The 19057-nt window shown below is 50.5% G+C and overlaps 1 protein-coding gene and 1 long non-coding RNA gene across 2 annotated transcripts in view; one reads left to right on the forward strand and one right to left on the reverse strand.

Moving 5' to 3' along the window:
* NKTR (natural killer cell triggering receptor) overlaps window positions 1–11772 on the forward strand; it is a 36586-nt gene extending 24814 nt beyond the window's left edge. The window contains exons 13-18 of the mRNA XM_081106081.1: window positions 98–2977; window positions 6198–6293; window positions 7546–7602; window positions 7917–7946; window positions 8118–8222; window positions 9845–11772. Coding sequence (XP_080962207.1) covers window positions 98–2977; window positions 6198–6293; window positions 7546–7602; window positions 7917–7946; window positions 8118–8222; window positions 9845–9932 — 3256 coding nt within the window. The 3' untranslated portion in view covers window positions 9933–11772. The remainder of the gene's footprint in view (window positions 1–97; window positions 2978–6197; window positions 6294–7545; window positions 7603–7916; window positions 7947–8117; window positions 8223–9844) is intronic.
* Window positions 11773–12975: 1203 nt separating this feature from the next.
* On the reverse strand, window positions 12976–17540 carry LOC308529768. The gene is made up of 3 exons (XR_013996789.1): window positions 17155–17540; window positions 16964–17073; window positions 12976–13442 (listed from the first exon to the last, which is right to left on the reverse strand). It is a non-coding gene; the product is annotated as an uncharacterized lncRNA (long non-coding RNA).
* Between the last annotated feature and the right edge of the window lie 1517 nt (window positions 17541–19057).

Here is a 19057-nt window from a genome sequence, read left to right on the forward strand (position 1 = left end):
CTCTCCCTCTTCCTAAAATCAATACATTTTAAAAAATTTTTAAAATATACAAAACATGCTTGGAAGTAATGGATGCATATTATGCTATTTTCTATAGGTTAAGTGACCCCTGTTCAAGCCGATGGGATGAAAGAAGTTTGTCTCAAAGATCGAGATCATGGTCTTACAATGGATATTATTCAGACCTTAGTACAGCAAGACACTCTGATGGTCACCATAAAAAACGCAGAAAAGACAAAAAAGTTAAACATAAAAAGAAAGCTAAAAAGCAAAAACATTGCAGAAGACACAAACAGACTAAGAAGAGAAGGATTATTGTACCATCTGACATAGAATCCTCAAAATCTTCTACCCGACGAATGAAATTCCCTTGTGATAGAGAAAGGAGATCTCGTTCTTCCTCGCTATCCTCTCATCACTCATCCAAGAGGGACTGGTCTAAATCTGATAAGGGTGATCAGAGCTCTTCCACCCATTCCAGCAGAGACTCCTACAGATCCAAATCTCACTCCCAGTCTTACTCTAGAGGAAGCTCAAGATCACGGACTCCATCAAAATCCTCCTCACATTCTCCAAGTAGATCAAAGTCCAGATCTAGTTCCAAGTCAGGGCACCAACGGACAGCATCAAAGTCCCCCAAAAGAGCAGCCCCTCAGCTAAGTGAAAATAAACCAGTTAAAACAGAACCTTTAAGAGCAGCAGTGCCGCAGAATGAAACCGTCCTAGTACAACAGCCAGTGGTGGCAGAACATATTCCTGTAATACCACTGAGTGACAGCCCCCCTCCTTCCAGGTGGAAGCCTGGACAGAAGCCCTGGAAGCCCTCTTACGAGCGAATTCAGGAAATGAAAGCAAAAACAACCCATTTGCTACCCATCCAAAGCACTTACAGTTTAACAAATATTAAGGAGACTGGTAGTTCATCATCCTACAATAAAAGAGAAAAAAATTCAGAAAGTGATCAGAGTGCTTATTCAAAATACAGTGATAGAAGTTCAGAAAGCTCCCCAAGGTCAAGGAGCAGATCCTCTAGGAGTAGGTCTTATTCCAGATCGTACACAAGGTCGAGAAGTGGAGCTAGTTCACACTCGAGGTCGAGGTCTCCCTCATCTAGATCTCATTCACGAAATAAGTACAGCGATCGCTCACAGTGTAGCAGATCATCTTCATACTCTTCTGTTAGCAGTGATGCTGGAAGACGAGCAAAGAGAAAGTTTAGATCCAGTGGAAAAAATAGCACTTCACATAAAAGGCAGAGCAGCAGCTCTGAAAAGGCACCTCGCAGTAAACGTACCAAAGGCAGAGACAAGTCTTCGTGCCCGAGAAAGTATAGCGAAAGCAGGTCATCCTTAGATTATTCTTCAGACAGTGAACACTCGGGTGTTCAGGTGACACCGTCAGCCCAGGAGAAAGAGAAGCAAGTCCAAATGGAAATGAGTAACAAACGAGAGAAAAACAGAGATGAAGAGAAATCCAAGCCTGAACGGGAATGCCCGCGTTCAAAAAAAAGAACTTTGAAAGAGACTCTTTCTGATCACTTTAGAAGTGCCAATAAGCCCAAAAGGAAGAATTATGCTGGGAGTAAATGGGACTCTGAGTCGAATTCCGAACGAGATGTAACTAAGAGCAGTAAAAAGAACTCCCTGCCATCTTCTGATAAGGAGGAAGGTGAGGCCACATCAGATTCTGAGTCAGAGTTTAGTGAAATTCACATCAAAGCCAAACCCACAACAAAGTCTGCAGCAAGTTCTTCACTGCCCGATGGTAATGGTGCTTGGAAGTCAAGCAAACAGCGGTCATCCACCTCTGATTCTGAGGGGTCCTATTGCAACTCAGAAAACCCTAGGGGAAAGCCAAGGAAGCACAAACGCGCGTCAAAGGAAGCTCTGAAAAGGGAACACGCCAAAAAAGTGAAAGAGAAAATGAAAGGGAAAAAAGACAAAAAGCATAAGGCCCCAAAACGAAAACAGGCATTTCACTGGCAGCCTCCACTAGAATTTGGTGAAGAGGAGGAGGAGGAGAGTAATGAAAAGCAAGTGACTCAGGAGTCACAGGAGAAAAAACAAGCTTCTGAAAACAGTGAAACTACAAAAGGAAATCTCCCCCAAACTGAGAAGCCCTGTGAAGACAGCAGCCTTTCAGATAAACAGAATGCAATCACGATTTCATCAGATACTGAGCAGCCTGCTAACGATGAGAGTAAACTGAGCATTTCTCCCACACCTTCAGCTACTGGGGAAAATGTCGCTAGTTCTCCCCCAAACGTTCAGCACATTGAAGAAAGTGTCCCAGGCGGAGCAGAAGACATGTTTCAAGCCGATGACAACATGGAGATTTGCACTCCTGACAGGAGTTCCCCAGCAAAAGTGGAGGGAGCATCCCCTCTGGGAAATTCAAGGCTTGACACCCCAGATACGGGCATCGTTGTAAAGCAGGCAGAGCATCCTGCGGCAGAGGTGGGGAAACAGGAAAGCAGCGTGTCTGAAAGCCCCACGGTGCGGGAGGTGGGGAAACCTGACAGCAGCTCCACAGGCTCAGCCGGTGCTGTGGAAAGCACAGCGAGGAGGGAGGCGGCCGAAAGGGGTCAGGTCAGCCTCCTGGATAATAAATGGAAGCCCCTGCAAGGGGTGGGAAACCTGGCAGCACCGACGGCTACATCCAGTGCCGTGGAAGTTAAGGCATTGACGGCTGTGCCTGAAATGAAACCACAAGGCTTGAGAATAGAAATTAAAAGCAAAAATAAAGTTCGGCCTGGATCCCTCTTTGATGAAGTGAGAAAGACAGCACGCTTAAACCGGAGGCCTAGAAATCAGGAGAGTTCAAGTGATGAGCAGACACCTAGTCGGGATGGTGACAGCCAGTCCAGGAGTCCAAGTCGATCTTGGAGCAAATCTGAAACCAAATCAAGACATAGAACCAGGTCCGTCTCCTACAGTCACTCACGAAGTCGATCTCGAAGTTCCACATCATCTTATCGGTGAGCAATGTTCTCTTTCCTTTTTTTTTTTCCCTCCCAAAGAGAGTCTGTTATTGTTTAGCTTGGAAGAACATCAGAATTAGGGACAAGATCACTATTTCCAAATATCTGGAAGGTGAATAAGGAGAAGTCTTGTGCTGTATGACTCAGCAGATTGAGGACACGGAGTAGATTTCAGGGAAGAAATTAGGCTCATTGTAAAAGGCTCTCACTTGCAATTGAAGCTCCCTGGCAATAGAAATCAGTTGCTATGCTAGGTGGCAAGTTGTTAATCTTTAAAGGTGTGAAGCTGCTCTCTCACCTGTCAGTGGTGAATCCTGAATTTACAGAATGAAAAGGATTTAGAGATTATCCATCTAACCCTCCACTTCACATACATGAGAGATGAGGACCAGAGAGACAAAGTTGCCTGCTCAAGATGAGCATCTATGTGTGTGTGTGTATATATATATATTTTTTTTTTTCAAGTACAATTGACATTCAGTATTATTTTGTACTAGAGGCCCAGTGCACAAAAATTTGTGCACTTGGTGGGGGTGGGGGGCGGATGTCCCCTCAGCTCAGCCTGCGCCCTCTCGCAGTCCAGGACCCCTCGGGGGATGTCCACCTTCCAGCTTAGGCCCACCCTCTGGTGCAGCTGCCTGTTTAGCTACTCCAGCCTCCTGTCTGCTCAACATCTGCCTTCCCATTTACACTCTGATAGCTCTGAGCTGTTGGTGATGCTGGCCACTCCCATTTAGTACCTTTGGGGTGGGTGGTATTTTATTTTATAAATGAAGTGAGGCATAGAGAAGCTAAGGAATTTGCTCTAAGCGGTTCAGCTGAGGGCAGTAGACTGAGATAGCTGAACTCTGCCTCTCTATTTTGGTTACCCACCTAGGCCTGATGCCCCTACTAGGCTGTGAACTCGTTAAAGTCAGAGAATGCCTTGCAGAACATCTTGGTCCTATCCAAAGCATCCGTGGACACATTTGGTCCATATCTTCTGATCTGCCTAACCCCAAGGGCGGTGGGTGGGAAGGGGTGTTGTTGTTGGCAGTGCAGCTACCCCACAGTTATTGGACCACTAAAACATGATAGTATTTTTTATGTATTAAATAAAAAATATAAATAGCCCAGGCTGGTGTGGCTCAGTTGGTTGGAGCATTGTCCTGTGCACCGAAAGGTGGTGTTTCTCACATCCATGTTTCACTCCCTCCCTCTCCCTCTCCCTCTCCCTTCCTCTCTCTAAAACCAGTAAACATATCCTCGGGTGAGGATTAAAAATATATATAGAAATAAACATGAGCTCTTTGAACCCAGGGATGTTTTTTAAACATGGATGTTTTTGACAGGACCAAATATCAGGGACCATTTGGTGTCAGCCAGATGGACATTTTGGATGGACTAAATGTCTGCTAATCCAGAAACTGCTCCCTACTCATATTCCAGTCCCTCACAGAGCCTGCTTTATAAGTGCTTGCTGGGTAAATGACCAGAATCTTATTAGGACATAATGTGTTCAAAACTGCATAAAACCTGTGAGGTACTATATTACATAAGTAGCCTACACTAGGGCTATTGTCCTGATCCTGAGCGACATGTATGAACTGGAGAGAAGGGCAGGGGGCCAAGTGAGTGCAGAGGGGTAGGATTGCATTGCTTGAGTTTTCATTTGTTTTATTAAATATTAAATAGATATATAAATAAAATAAGTGATAAAGGTATAAGAAATAATAAAAAATGTCATCTAACTTAAAATACTAGTATAGAACTTTGACATCCCTGATGTAGCCCTACCCATGCTACCCTACTTTCTCTCTTTTCTCCTAGAGTTAAACATTATTCTGAACTTCCCTTATAGTTTTATTGCTTTTCTTTATAGTTTTACCACAAATGTTTCTATCCTTATACAGTGTTGCTTTTGCATGTTTTCAAAGTCTATACACACACACACACACACACACACACACACACACACATACACATACACATACATACATATACACACACTAGAGGCCCGGTACACAACATTCATGCACTGGGGGGTGTCCCTCAGCCTGGCCTGCGCCCTCTCACAGTCCAGGACCCCTTGGAGGATGTCTGACTGCCAGCATAGGCCTGCTCCCCGCGCTAAGCGGGGCTCCAACCACCACTGCTGTGCTTGCCAGCCGTGAGCCTGGCTTCTGGCTGAATGGCGCTCCTCCTGTGGGAGCACACTGACCACTAGGGGCAGCTCCTGCGTTGAGCGTCTGCCCCCTGGTGGTTAGTGCACATCATAGAAACCAGTCGTTCCACCATTTGGTCGATTTGCATATTAGCCTCTTATTATATAGGATATATATATCCTCTTTGACCTAACAATTCCACTTTTGAGAACTCTTAAAGTAAACAGGCAAACATACAAAGATTAACATAACTATAGTTCTTAAGATTAAAAAATTAGAGTTTAATTATTGGTTATATAAGTAACTAGAGGCCCAGTGCACAAAATTCGTGCACACAGGGGAGGTCCCTCAGCCTGGCCTGTACCCTCTCACAGTCTGGGAGCCCTCAGAGGATGTCCGACTGATGGCTTAAGCCAGCAGTCAGACATCCTTAGCGCTGCTGCGGAGGTGGGAGAGGCTCCTGCCACCACCATTGTGGTCACCAGCTGTGAGCCCAGCTCAGGGCTTCTGGCAGAGCGGCGCTCCCCCTGTGGGAGTGCATTGACCACCAGGGAGCAGCTCCTGCGTTGAGCGTCTGCCCCCTGATGGTCAGTGCCCGTCATAGCAACCAGTCGTTCCGCCGTTCCATCGATTTGCATATTAGCCTTTTATTATATATGTTCTACATTTGCCTTTTCACTCAACATTATGTTCCAGAGAGATAGCTCAGTTGATACACAAGGCTGTAATTAATTCATTTTTCTGCTTTAGAACATTTTTCAGTATAAATCTGTGCATTAATTTTTTTAACCCATTCTACCATTAATAAAGATTGGATTGTTTCCTCTTCCAGTATTACTAATAGGGCTCCTATAGACATACCTGTACTAGCCTTTCCTGGCTTTTCTGTATTTCATTCAGTGCACTTTAAACCCTTATTAGCTGTCACTGCCATACCCACTGTGAGGAGTGCCTGAGAGATCTTCCCAGCGACCTTCCCTCTGACTTTGCTTTTCCCCTTCCTGCCCTCTAAGTAATTAAGTTTAACAGCATGGCGAGTTGCTATGATTACAGTTTTCCACTCTTCGTTGTAGATCCAGAAGCTACTCTAGAAGTCGGAGCAGAGGGTGGTACAGCAGAGGCCGCACAAGAAGCCGGAGCAGTTCCTCCCGCAGTTACAAAAGTCATAGGTGAGCGGGAACCCGCCCTCCTGTATGGTCTCCATCCCGTCTGCTTCTCAAGGCCTGTCATTGCTGAAGGCCAGTCCAGCTTTTTCCTCATCTAGTTCTTTCTTTTTTTAAAAATATATTTTATTGATTCTTCACAGAGAGGAAGGTAGAGAGACAGGGAGTTAGAAACATCGACGAGAGAGAAACATCAATCAGCTGCCTCCTGCACATCTCCCACTGGGGATGTGCCCTCAACCCAGGCACATGCCCCTGACCGGAATCGAACCTGGGACCCTCCAGTCTGCAGGCTAACGCTCCATCCACTGAGCCAAACCGGCCTCGGCTAGTTCTTTCTTTAAAAGGACAATCAGCCGAAACCGGTTTGGCTCAGTGGATAGAGCGTCGGCCTGCGGACTGAAAGGTCCCAGGTTCGATTCCGGTCAAGGGCATGTACCTAGGTTGCGGGCACATCCCCAGTAGGAGATGTGCAGGAGGCAGCTGATCGATGTTTCTCTCTCATCGATGTTTCTAACTCTCTGTCTCTCTCCTTTCCTCTCTGTAAAAAATCAATAAAATATATTAAAAAAAAATAAAAAATAAAAGGACAATCAGATTTTTTTTTTTTTTTTTGAGGGCAGTCAGACTCTTACTGGCTGTTGTCAGGCTGGGATCTTCCCAGAATGAGGAAAGGGAAGCAGTAGAAATATTTTAAAGAGGCCCTGTGACCTCTACCTCCTCCTCTTCCCGACTCACAGTACATCTTCCTTAACCACATCTGCAGTCACCTCTTGAGTTGGGTGAGAGATTGGGATAGGAGGAGTTTTAAAGGGGGAACCAGAAGGAAAAAGGAGGCCTCTCGGGTATTTGCCACGGCTGCAGCTTCATTTTACGTATAAGTGTCCTCCCTGAGCAGACCTTCCTCCCCCACCCAGTTAGAGCCTCCCCCCTGACTTTCTCTTTTTTTTATTGAATTTATTGAGGTGACAGTGGTTAATAAAATTATGCAAGTTACTAGTATACAGTTCTAAAGTGCATCATCTGTGTGCTGTATTGTGTGTTTACCACCCCAGGTCAAAGTGACTTTCTTTAGGTGCAGAAGAGCAGAAACTTAATCTTTCTTATGAAACTCAACATGCTTTTGAGATAAAGATAGAATCAATATAGCTGCTGGATGTCATTGTGTTTTCTTCTTGATGGGCAAATAAGTGTCTAGAGTTTTGATGTAGCCTGTCCTGACCCCTAAGATGACAGTCCCTCCTGTGATTACTACTAGGACGTCCAGCAGGAGCAGGTCCAGGAGCACCTCATACGATCCCCACAGTCGGTCCAGGTATGCACGGGGACTGGGCAGCCACCTGCGGGGCAGAATTGAGAGGCCTTGTTTTATAAAACCCTTAATTCCCTTTAAAATGTGTTGCATTTTATTGAGAAACTTAAACACACATATTTGTCTCATGAAATCATACCCTTTCTAAATGAGGTCTCTTTGACAGTTTTTTTCTGTTGGCCCATTGTACTCTAGTGTCAAAAGGGACAATTGATGTCAAATTGTAATGGCAAGTGTTTATTGAATATAATTGCCTGATACCCACCAGATTCAATCCAACTAACTCAGTGTTAATTTTGTGATATTTTTCAATGCAGAAAAGAATTAACATTTTTCTGTTTAATATGGTAAGTGTGATTTGGGGAATTTGTTAAATGTTCTCAGTACTTGTTATGCACATGTGCCTCACACCATCAAGTAGTGCCCATGTTCTAAGAAAACAGCCTGAAGCTCCTAAAAATAAGTGGGAATATGAGTGCTTGAGTAGGAAACCTTAGTGCTTGTTGTTGCTGTTAAAGCAGGTCCTACACTTACGATAGCTACTACAGCAGGAGTCGCAGCCGCAGCCGCAGCCAGAGGAGTGACAGTTACCACCGAGGCAGAAGCTACAACTGGCGGTCCAGGTGGGTCCCTCCCCAGAACACTGCACGTGCCTGTGGGCACTGGCTGTGCGAGGTGGTAGACTTAGGAGAGAAAGCATAATCTTCTTAAGACAAATCCTTTTCCTCCTCTTGAGTTTCAGCAACCCACAGGCAGCTACTAAATGTGGCCTTTGTGTTAAGAGTGGCCAGGGATTGTTTGTGAGTTATTGTTAATGTTGACTCTAAAATGGATTTTTCAATATTCACATCTTCCTTAGACAGACATTTCTCTTGGAAGGAGTAAAGAGAGAAGTCCACCCAAAGCATGGCCCACTTTTTAAAATAGGGCTTGTTACTAGAAACAGCAAAGCCAGTTTGTCAATTTTTAAAAATGTATAATAAAATGTCATAATTATTTGCTTTAACAGCAGAATTGAGGTTTGTATCTTGTCATTTGGGGGAAAATGTGTTTCTTATATATTTATAAATATTATGTTTTATGTAACATTTTGCCTAAAACTGCAAGTTGTTACGGTGACTTTTTGTAATATCCCTTTCCTGGGGACTTTCAGTCATACCCTTCCCCCACCCACTGCAGGGACAATCGGTGATCCTTGTAGAATATCATGCTATGTGTAATCTGGACACTTCCCTGTTTGAAACTCTTCAAGGGCTCCATCCACACTGCCCTCCGGCACACGTCCAGGTTCTAGCATTGCACCTCAGGCCTCTCCACCCACACCTCCAGCCCAGGATTTTCTTTCTCCCCCCTTTAATGTGCTGGAACCTTGGCTTCTGCCTAGAGACCCCCACGCCACTATCTCCCCTCCTACCTCCTGAAATGACCAATCCCCACTTAGCCTGCAGGTCTCCACTGCAGCCTACTGCCCCTGGGGAGTCCTCCCTGACTGCTGACCTGAGATAAGCCACCCCCACGCCCGTGTATGTCATTTGTCTTGCCACTCTTCTGTACTATCCTTGAGCCCCAGGAACAGTACTTGGTCCTGTGTGTGTGTGTTCCTAGTATCTAGCAAAGTGACTGGCTCCCAGTGAATCTCTTTCAAACTAACTGGATGGTGACCATGTCCTCTTGACGCACGATCATAATGCTCCTGTCCATGCCCCACACCCTCACCCCTCACTGGGCACCATTTTGCTTTCCATACCCCTCACTTCCTCAGTCTGATGAAATATTGATGATCACTTGGGTAGCATAGAAAATTACTCTGCTCATTTGCATGACTGGATTTCAAGGAATTTTCCAAGATGTAATGTTTCTTTATTTTATCTTAACCTTGATATTACTATCTGTCATTTAAAACATCTCTGAAAAGTCCAGTGTCACCACATCAGCACCTTCAGTCCACTCTTGTAAATAAGAAGCTACATCCCTAGTAGCCAGTTTTGCTATGAGCATTGGCCCACAGACTGAAGTGTCAAGGGTTCAACTTCAGCCAAAGGCACGTATCTCAGTTGCAGGCTCGATCCCTGGCTCTAGTCGTGGTACATGCAGGAGGCAACCAATCGATGTGTCTCTCTCACATCATGTTTCTGTCTCTCCCCCTCCCTTCCACTCTCTCTAAAAATCAATGGAAAATATCCTCAGGTGAGGAATTCAACGGATTGACAGCTAAAGGTGTCTGTGTGTTTGTTTTGTTACACAGGAGCTGTAGATCCTATGGCTCTGACAGTGAAAGTGACCGAAGTTACTCTCATCACCGGAGTCCCAGTGAAAGCAGCAGATATAGTTGAAAATGTCCCCTTTTTGATATGAATTATATCTTATTTGTAAATATCTGGTAACTTAAAAGTTTAAGAAACTTAATGGCAGTCTGTTGTTCTATTTCAATATTAGAACTGAATTTCAATAATAGGCACTTCTTAATTGTTACTTGTTCATTTATTTGTGTGCAGAATTTAAAATACAGATATGTCTCCTAAAAATATTTTTATGCCACATTTTACGTACAGTAGCCAACTATGGAAGTGAATTTCATTTTCTTGAATCAAGAAACCATGAAATTTTAGTATAATTTGCAATATTATTTTAGATAGATGTTTCTCTCCCATCTTAGGTGTTCCTTAGAATGCAGAGTTTTTTTGCCCATTGTTCAGGTTCAGTATTTGCTGCCAAGCACAGACCTGGGGAGAACTATTAAAGGTGGCCAAATGTTTATATACCAATTACAGCGTCAAACACATACGTGCTCTTAAAATCAAACCACCTAGATTGATACTGATGGTAGCCAGGAGCATGAGGTAGTGGCTTTGGGGCTCTTGATTCATTCCTTCTGTGTTGTCTCAGAGGATCAGGAAAGTGGTCATTACACAGCCCGCTGTCTGTATTACTTCATGGTGGCAGGCGAGGCTAAGAATGAATCAGCCTTAACTATAGTGCGTGCACCGGCTGAGCACCTCCTGCTTCCTGTGCTTTCTAATAAGCACTCTCAGAAGTTTAGACTGTGAAAGCCATGCTACTCCACTTCACCCTTTGGTGCTTGGTACCTTTTGGTGCCTCTTTAGGCGTTGTTCTTCTATACTATATGTTACAATCTCTTAAGAGAGAAATTTAAAAAAAATTTTTTTTATTCACTGGCACCATACACGGTTCCTTCTCAGCTCTATTCACTGAATATTTGGAGGGGTCCTCTCAGGCCATGATGTGGGCTGGGGGTCTCCTGGGCCAGGCAGGATCGGCAGAAGGGGTTGTGTGGCCAGTCTCCTGGGCTGGCGTGTGTGCCTCCGGAAGGGCGGACCGAAGAATGGACTTCAGAGTACCACCAGCATCTGCCTGCCTCCATCCGCACACGGTGCAGGGCTTCCGAGCCTTTCAAGTAGAGACACAGCAGTAGTTGGACGGTTCTGAGTGGTTTTCCTGTTTCCGCTGTGGCCACGCTGACTCAGTGAAGCCTTGGTGACATGACTAAACCCAGGACAGCAGACAGGGAAAGAGGTGTATGGGACTGTACAAATTACACGTTCAGTTTGGGGTGGTTCCTCCAAAAATGACTTGACCTGTAAAAACCGGTGTGATTTTTTGTTTTATCTCGTTGGAGTTTTTTCCACAAGTGTACTTAATCACCTTAGTGCCAGTTTAGTCCAGTTATGCAGAAGAAATGCATATGGGATGTCTGATGTAGAACTCTGTGCCATCCTACCCCGGGCCTTGCCTGGTGTACTTGGGATGTGGGAAAGCCCTCCGTTGGAGGGATTGGACAACCCTTGAAGGGTGGAAGGATGATCTTGGATGTATTCAAACCGTTACCCATAAAAGGTTCATTAACAGGGTTAAGGGGTCAGTAGTTTGCCAAGTTGATAGATAAGAGTACATTAGAAAACAGGACTTAAGTCAAATGTTCTTGCTAGTGAATACAAAACATTGTGTGGTTCACATGAGGAGTTTTCTAAAGTTGCCTACAATGGAGAACATTGCTTTCATGATACTCAGTGGGGAAAATAACTGCATTTAGAACCCAAACAAAAACTGCCAAATCTAATTATGTTAAGAAAAGTTACCCTTGGGCAGTGTGTTGGTTTCCTATTGCTTTGTAAATAATTACCCCAAACTTGCAGCTTAAAACAATACCTGTTTGTTAGCTCCCAGTTCTGTAGCTCGCAATCTGGCGTGGTATGGCTGGGTTCTCTGCTCAGGGTGTCACAGGCTGAAACCAAGGGCCAGCAGGGCAGCATTCCCCTATGGAGGCTCTAGGGAAGCTGCTTCCGAGTTCATTCAGGGGGTTAGCAGTATTCCGTTTCTGTCGGGGCCTCTCTCGGCTCCTAAGGCTGGTCCAGTTCCTTCCCGTGTGTCCCCTCCCTGTTCAAACCAGTGGTGGCCATCGAGCCCTCCTGCTGCAGATCTCTCCGCCTTCCTCCTCTGGTTTAAGGTTCATGTGACTAGATCCAGCCCACCGAGCTAGTCTCCCTATTTTAAGGTCATAGAACATACCATCACAGGGTCCTGGATTGGGGCATGGATACGGGGGCGGAGGGGGCACTGTAGAATTCTGCCTAACACAGGCTGTAACTTCACCCACTGGGGCTGCGGGTGGAGTTCTGTCCTGAAGAGGTGTGCCCTGGAAGCCTCATTTGTTTTCTCCATTGAAAAGAACAGCCCTCGGCTGCAGCCTTCAGCTTGTGTGTTTACTGAATGAACTACAGAGACAGTTTTTCTTCCTAAGGGGATTATTCTGTATTTTAAGTTATTTTATAAATAAAATTGAATTATGTTGTGTATTGTGCTTAATAGAAAATGCATTGTTGGACTGTTTTTGTAATGTCCTGTTTACTGCAAATGAAACATGATATGGCTGGTATTGTTTAAAAACTAGAAAATACTTTTGTACATATCAGCAATGTGTAATTTGTATACACTTCATTTAAATTCCCCAAGACTTGAAAGGGGGACCTTGTAGAAATTAAAATATCTACTTAGTCTAAGGCGGAGTCTGTTTCATCTTTCTTTACTCCCCACACTTCAGCTAGTCTTTCTGAAGTGGAACAGGAAAGCTCGCGTCTTTGCTGACCCAGCTCCGAGGCGCCTTCATCTTATAGCTGAGCTTTAGTGATGGGGCAGGAGGCGCAGCCCGAGAGCTGCAGGCAGAGACGTCCCCTTCCCTGCTGACTCCGAGCTCCTCCAGGCTGTGCTGCTGTCACCCAGCTGTGACCTGCACGCAGATGTCTTTGCTGAGGAAGGAATGTGACCGTTCCATCTACACGGTGCTGCTAACCCACCTATCCAGCCTCCACACCTCCCTCCCTCCTGTGGTTCACCAGCAGGCACATGGCACGCTCTCCTGGAGGAAACGCGGGGTATTTATAGCAGCCACAGGGGGATTCGCAGGGCAAGTACAATTAACTTTTGCCTCCTCGGCACTCCAGAATTTGTATTTGCTTAGTGAATACAACATAACCTCACAGTAAGGCTTGTAGAGATTCCATTTTCAAAATTCAGTAAAGGAGGACCCCCAAGTCAGGCAGTTCCTGACAATAGTCCAGCCTGGATGTGTTGCTTTAGAATGTAAAGGAAATGTGCAAGTCGCTGTGGGAAATCCCCAAGTGAGGCTCCTGCGGGGTCTCATTTGGTGCTGAGCCTGGTGTCTTCATCCCCCTTCTGAAGTGACCACCTTCACCAGCTGGGCAGTCTTGGGGGAAATGTCAAGGGCTTTGGTCTTGACTGTTCTGAATCAGCTGGGTTTTGACAGGAGGTAAGATAATCCAAGGAAATGCCCCTCTCAGGCGACCATGAACAATGGCCAGACGTCACTGTGGAAGGGAAAGGAGGCTCCAGTCCGTGTGGAGTGAGAGGCCTGCGCGTTAGTCTCTGCGACCAGGTGAGCGGCCTGGGAGAGGGCATCTACTCTGCTGCTGCCTGTAGTGAAGGCAGAGCCGGAGTCCCCTGAGGAACGTGATGGAAGGAGCTGGGGAGGGAGCTCTTTGATGCTGCAGAGCAGTGGTTCTCAACCTTCCTAATGCCGCGACCCTTTAATACAGTTCCTCATGTTGTGGTGACCCCCAAGCATAAAATTATTTTCGTTGCTACTTCATAACTGTAACTTTGCTACTGTTAGGAATCGTCATGTAAATATCTGATATGCAGGATGTATTTTCATTGTTACAAATTGAACATAATTAAAGCATAGTGATTCATCACAAAAACAATATGTAATTATATATGTGTTTTCCGATGATCTTAGGCAACCTCTGTGAAAGGGTCGTTCGACCCCCAAAGAGGTCGCGACCCACAGGTTGAGAACCGCTGCTGTAGAGGCTGCTGCACAGGAGCCCCAGGAGCCGAGTGCCCTGAGTGACAGAACCTGCTTGCCCCAGGACAGAGGAGGCAAGCAGCTGCACGAAGGGGCAGGGGGCTGGGGTGGTCTGTTTTCAAAGGTTTCAGTAGAAAGAGGCAACGCTCCCTGGTCCGTCTCCGTGTGAATCAAATCCAATAGCTTTCAGTGGAGTGGTGGGGTGGCAGGGAAATCCCAGCTGACCCAGGGCCCTGCAGGGTGGGGGTGCATAGATCTCTGGGTGTGGGATTGGAGGGGTGTGGCTTATGTTCTGCCTCCACTGAGTTTGGCATTAATAGGATACATCTGCTGGAGGGTGGGGACCTAATTCAAACCAGCAGGTTGCATTCCCTCAGCAGCACAGACGTCATGGCCTTGGCATTCCAGGCCTCCCTAGCTGCATCCAGGATCCTCTCCCACCCTGATGGGTCAAGGGACCCCAGGCCTCTCATTAATGATTGAGCCTGGCCCTCCACGTGAACCTGTGGACCTCCTACCCTCCTGGAGGCAAGCCCATGGGCCAGCTTCCCTGAACTACGTGGCTGCGTGCTTGGTTCTAAGCATTTAATCCTCACCCGTTCCAGGAGGGAGGAGCTGAATTATAAAAGCCAAGCAATTGATCTAGTTACCCCACTTTAGGAAGAGGCAGAACTTGAACCCAGGCAGTCTGGCTCTGGGCCAGAACCCTTAAGGACTGTGCCACAGAATGGTTGCTCAGAGGGGTCCTTTATATCTTCAACATAAAAGCAAATTCAGCCAGAGGCATTGAGGCCCGTGAGACCTTTGCTTGGGGAATCTGGCCTCGTGGTAGATTTTAGCTGCAGGAGGCCCTGGATGACCTGGGACTGAAGTGCCAGCCCAAATAGCCACTCCGCCTCCCTCCTCCCCCATCTCAGCTACAGCAGCTTCACAACTCCACGGTCCAGGGAGGCTGAGCCTGCACACACACACACACACACACCATCCTGGTCTTTCCAGGTTTAGTTAGGTAGGGGTGAGTCTGGCATCTCTGAGCCTGGGGGCTGCTTGTTTGGGTCTGTTCTTCCTCCCTAACATGAGAGAGAAGCTTGGGGCTGGGTGCTAAGGGAAGTTGTGAAAAAACCGTGAGCTGATGATCTCAAGAGGCAGGGGCACAGCTGCTGGCCTCGCCAGCACCCAGCCTCAAGTGCCTGAGGCTTCTCAAGCTCTGCCCTCGTCCCCACCAGTTCCTGGCTTCCCGCTGGGGCATGCCATCCTGGCCCAGGATCCCCTCCCCACGAACCCAGTCCCTCCGACCCTCTCCAGAAAGCCTGCCTTGACCAAGCCTGGAGTGAAGCTCCCATGGCATGGCCCTTGCCAAGGCGCAGAGGGCAACACTGCTGTCTCCATCTGGCTGAGCACTCGCACCAGACAAGAATTTGGACTCCATGGCATCAAACGGCCTGTCTCCTGGCCCTTGCAGATGCTCCTTCTGCCTGGAGCGCCCTTCCCCTCCCTCTGCTCCAGCTGATGTGCACTCCCTCAGCATGCTGGCCTCAGCTCTGAGCAGCTCCACTTGAGCCCAGGCGAAGCTCCTCAAACAGCCCCTTCCTTCCAGTTCTCTTGTGACCCAAGTGCCAACAGTCTCTCATAGAGCTCAGGCTCTGCCTGGGGCTCCCCCAGATAGGTTGGAGGCCATGGAAGCAAGGGGAACTGCTAGGGTCTTCGTGGAGACTGACACCCCCCCCCTTTACACCCCTCCTCCTCCTCCCACCTCTAGCCCCTCCTTTGGCTTGACTGCTGCAACATAGGCCAATCCCAAGGGGGCCAGCAGCCCTACCTTGGTCATGCTGGCCTGCCAAGCCATGACTGGGAAGTGGGCCGAGGAGTGTCCCTGAAGTCCTCTCTGCCAGGCTCCTCCCAGCCGTGGGGGAGGCCACCTTGCCCGGCCTCCTTTCCCGGCTCCTGATGCTGGGGCCTGGCTGTCCTTATCTAACCAGAGGCTACAGGATTCCTTGCCACCTCCCAGGATGGGGCCAGGATCCACTGAGTCAGATGAGAAGTGGGCGGGGATGGAGAGGCAGGGGCAGCCCTGTGTGGTGGGCTGGTGTGGCATGTAAGCTGCTGTGGCCTGGCCTTCGCCCAAGACCTCTGGGAGCTGAGCCAGTTGTTATGCACCTACCAGGGCTACCGAAGTGCAAAATGTCTGCAGTGGCTGCCTCTGGAGGCGTGTCCCCATCCATGCCCCTTCCTCTCTTCCCATCTCTTTTTCCACCAGGGTCTCTCCCACCCCTCCATCCGGCTGTGTGCATTCCCCCCCTTTCTCTTGGCATCTTTTGGTCACCCCATCTTTGCCCCTGAGGTGCTTTCTCTGTGGCTTTGAGATGCCCTACTCAAGGACCTTCCCATTTTGGTCTTAGGGGAGGCCCATACAATCTTGAAGGACCAACCATCGGACTGCAGGATGGTGTCTGCCTGGGATCTGGCCTCTGCTCCATTTTCCCCTGGCATCCAGAACCAAGTCACTCTGCACAGGCCCTAGAGTCCCTGGCCACCCATGAGTAAGACGGCATACGCGGGGGATACTGCTGCAGCTGGGCATGGGATGGTGTGTAAGCACAGGTGCATGTGTGTGGGAGGGGCAGGGGGATTGAGTGGGACTGTCAGGAGGGGGCACTGGGAGGGGACCAAATGTGGGGCTGCCGTCAACTTGGGGTGCGGTGGGGTGGTGCATCTGAATGATGACGTGGCCACATGAGAGACCCACAGAGGCCCCCTCTCCACAATGGTGGCCCTGCCAAGCCCAGAGCCCTGTGGTCCTCACTCGGCTGCCTGCTCGGCCTGGCAGCCTTCCTCTGTCGCTTCCTGCCAGCACAGCCAGCCCCCTGCCCCCACTGGTGTCCATGCCAGAGCAGCATTCCGCAGGCCTGGCTGCCTCTCCCCAGCAGAGACTGAGCGAGGAGGCCGCAGGGCTGGGGGCACCGTGGGCCTGGGCCTCCAGACCCACCCCCTTGTCTCTCCTCCTGGTCCGGGGCCAGTCACCTGAGAGGCTTGGATCGCTCCTCCAGCGGTGGTCCGGGTGTTGTTATCTCCTGCCCTAGGCGGGGCTGTGCAGCGACCACCGGTAGGTATGGGGCCACCGGCACCCAGTCCTGCAAGCAGAGAGCAAAAGGAGCCCTGGGCTGCCCTGCGGGAGGGGTGCGGGCCCCGCGAGTTGGAGATCCCAGACTCACCCTCGAATCAGAGCAGCCCAGGCCAGAGGGTGGGGGCGGTGAGCGGCCAGGGTGCGGGTTCCGCTCCTCAGCGTGGGATCGCCCTGGGGAGCAGGTGGAAGCTTTTCTGCAGCTGGTTGGGGGGCGGGCGCGCCAGCCTCTCCATCTCGGGGCCGCCTCCCGCTCCGACTCCGCCTCCGTGGCGCAGCTGGAGGGCACGGAGGTTAGACTCCCGGACGAACTTCCCGGCGGCGGCGGCGGCGGCAAGGGGGCTCAGCGTGGGAGCGTGAGGCCGGGGTCCATCCGCTGGCATGCGAGGCGCGGGGCCTGGCGGCGGGCCCCGGAGGCCCGAGGCCGAGCGGGCAGCGCCGGGAGGGCGCACTCCACGCGTGTCCGCGCCCGCAGCCGGCACGCAGGGCGGCCTGGCCCTTTAAGCGTCCAGACGGCGGCCCCAGCTGACGCGCGGGCTCCAATCGGCGCCCCGCGCCCCCCGCCCGCCGCGCCCGAGGCTCTGGGGCCGCAGCTGCTCGGCGGCTGGACTCGCCGCGGCCCTGCGCCTCCGCCCGCCCGGCCGCGCCCCCGGGGGCCATGGTCGCGGGGCCCTGCGCGGGGGCGGCCCCCAGCGCGGCGCTTCATGGAGCGGCCCCGGCCCGGCCGCCGGGGGCAGCGCGATCCCGCGGGGCCCTGTGAGCCCCCAGCGCCACGGCACCATGGTACGCCAGGCCCTGCCTGTCCCCCCGCTTATCCGCCCACCTGCCCCCCTCCGCCCTCCCGAGCGCACGGCCCGCCGGCTCGGGGTGCAGGGTTCGGAGGGACCTTTCCGGATCCCAGAACCCCTTTTCCTGGGTCTCCGCCTGGAATGCGGCGCTCCGGTGCGGGCCTCGGCGGGAAGGGGGTTAAATTCCTGGGGTGGGGGCCGGGGCGCGAGAGGATGAGGTCTTGCTGGGCACTGGCGGAAGGGGGCGCTGCCCTCAGCCCGGACGGCGCCGCCCTCGGACTGGGGGAGGGGGGGAGGGGGAGGTCGGATTCCCGCCTGGGCCTTGGGACACGTGGGCATCCGAACCGCCCCGCCTCGGGATTCAGGGTGCCCGGGCCCCGCGGGGTGTGTCGGGGGGTCTCCCGCGGCTCCAGGCCAAACTACTGTGTGACCTTGGGCTGGTCCCCCGCCCTCTCTGGGCCTGTTTCCCCGGGAAGGAGAGAGGCATACGCTCAGAGGAGATTGGAATAGACACCCCTCCTCCCCCAAAGGAGGAGCCTGGAAGTCACGAGCCTGTGCCCCTTGCTCAGACTGGGCCCACCCACTGCTGCCTGCCCTGGAAGGATCTCCTGGGGGTGGGGGTGGGGGTGGGGGTGGAGATGGAGCCCAGGTTTCATCCTGGGAGGTGCTGGGGCAGGTGAGGGAGCCAGTGGCTTCCCGGCCACGAGGCAGGGTATCCTTCAGGCGCAGAAGCTGCGACCTGGGTGAGCACCTGGACAGGTATCCCTGGCACCTGGTTTCCCCCAGCCTGACTTGGGGGCGGGAGTTGGAGGGCATGAAACCCCTCCTGACCACCCCCCTCCTCCGGCATCTCAGCCTGGCTGGCCTGGGCTTGGGGTGGGGTGTGTGGCTGCAGCTGGCACAGCCAGATGGGGAGGGGCATCTGCAGCTTCAGGGAGCGGGCACATCTGGCTGGGGAGGCGGGCACAGCTGGTGGGCCCGGGTGGAAGGAGCCAGGCTAGGGGGCAGCTGTGCCTGCTGAAGGGCTGCCAGTGATGGACTCAGGCAGCGTCTGTGTGCCTTCTCAAAGGAGTCCAGTCACAGTGCTCAGTCCTCAGAGACCAGGAGGTGCTGGCTGAGCCGGGGTACTCCCTTGTGAATGGAGTCTTTGGGGCAGCACTACCCTTCAGGCTAACCCCTCCTCCTCTGCTGAAGCCACGGGGCCCT

This window comes from Myotis nattereri, assembly GCF_964212035.1.
Source record: "Myotis nattereri genome assembly, chromosome: 14".
Classification (NCBI taxonomy): domain Eukaryota; kingdom Metazoa; phylum Chordata; class Mammalia; order Chiroptera; family Vespertilionidae; genus Myotis; species Myotis nattereri.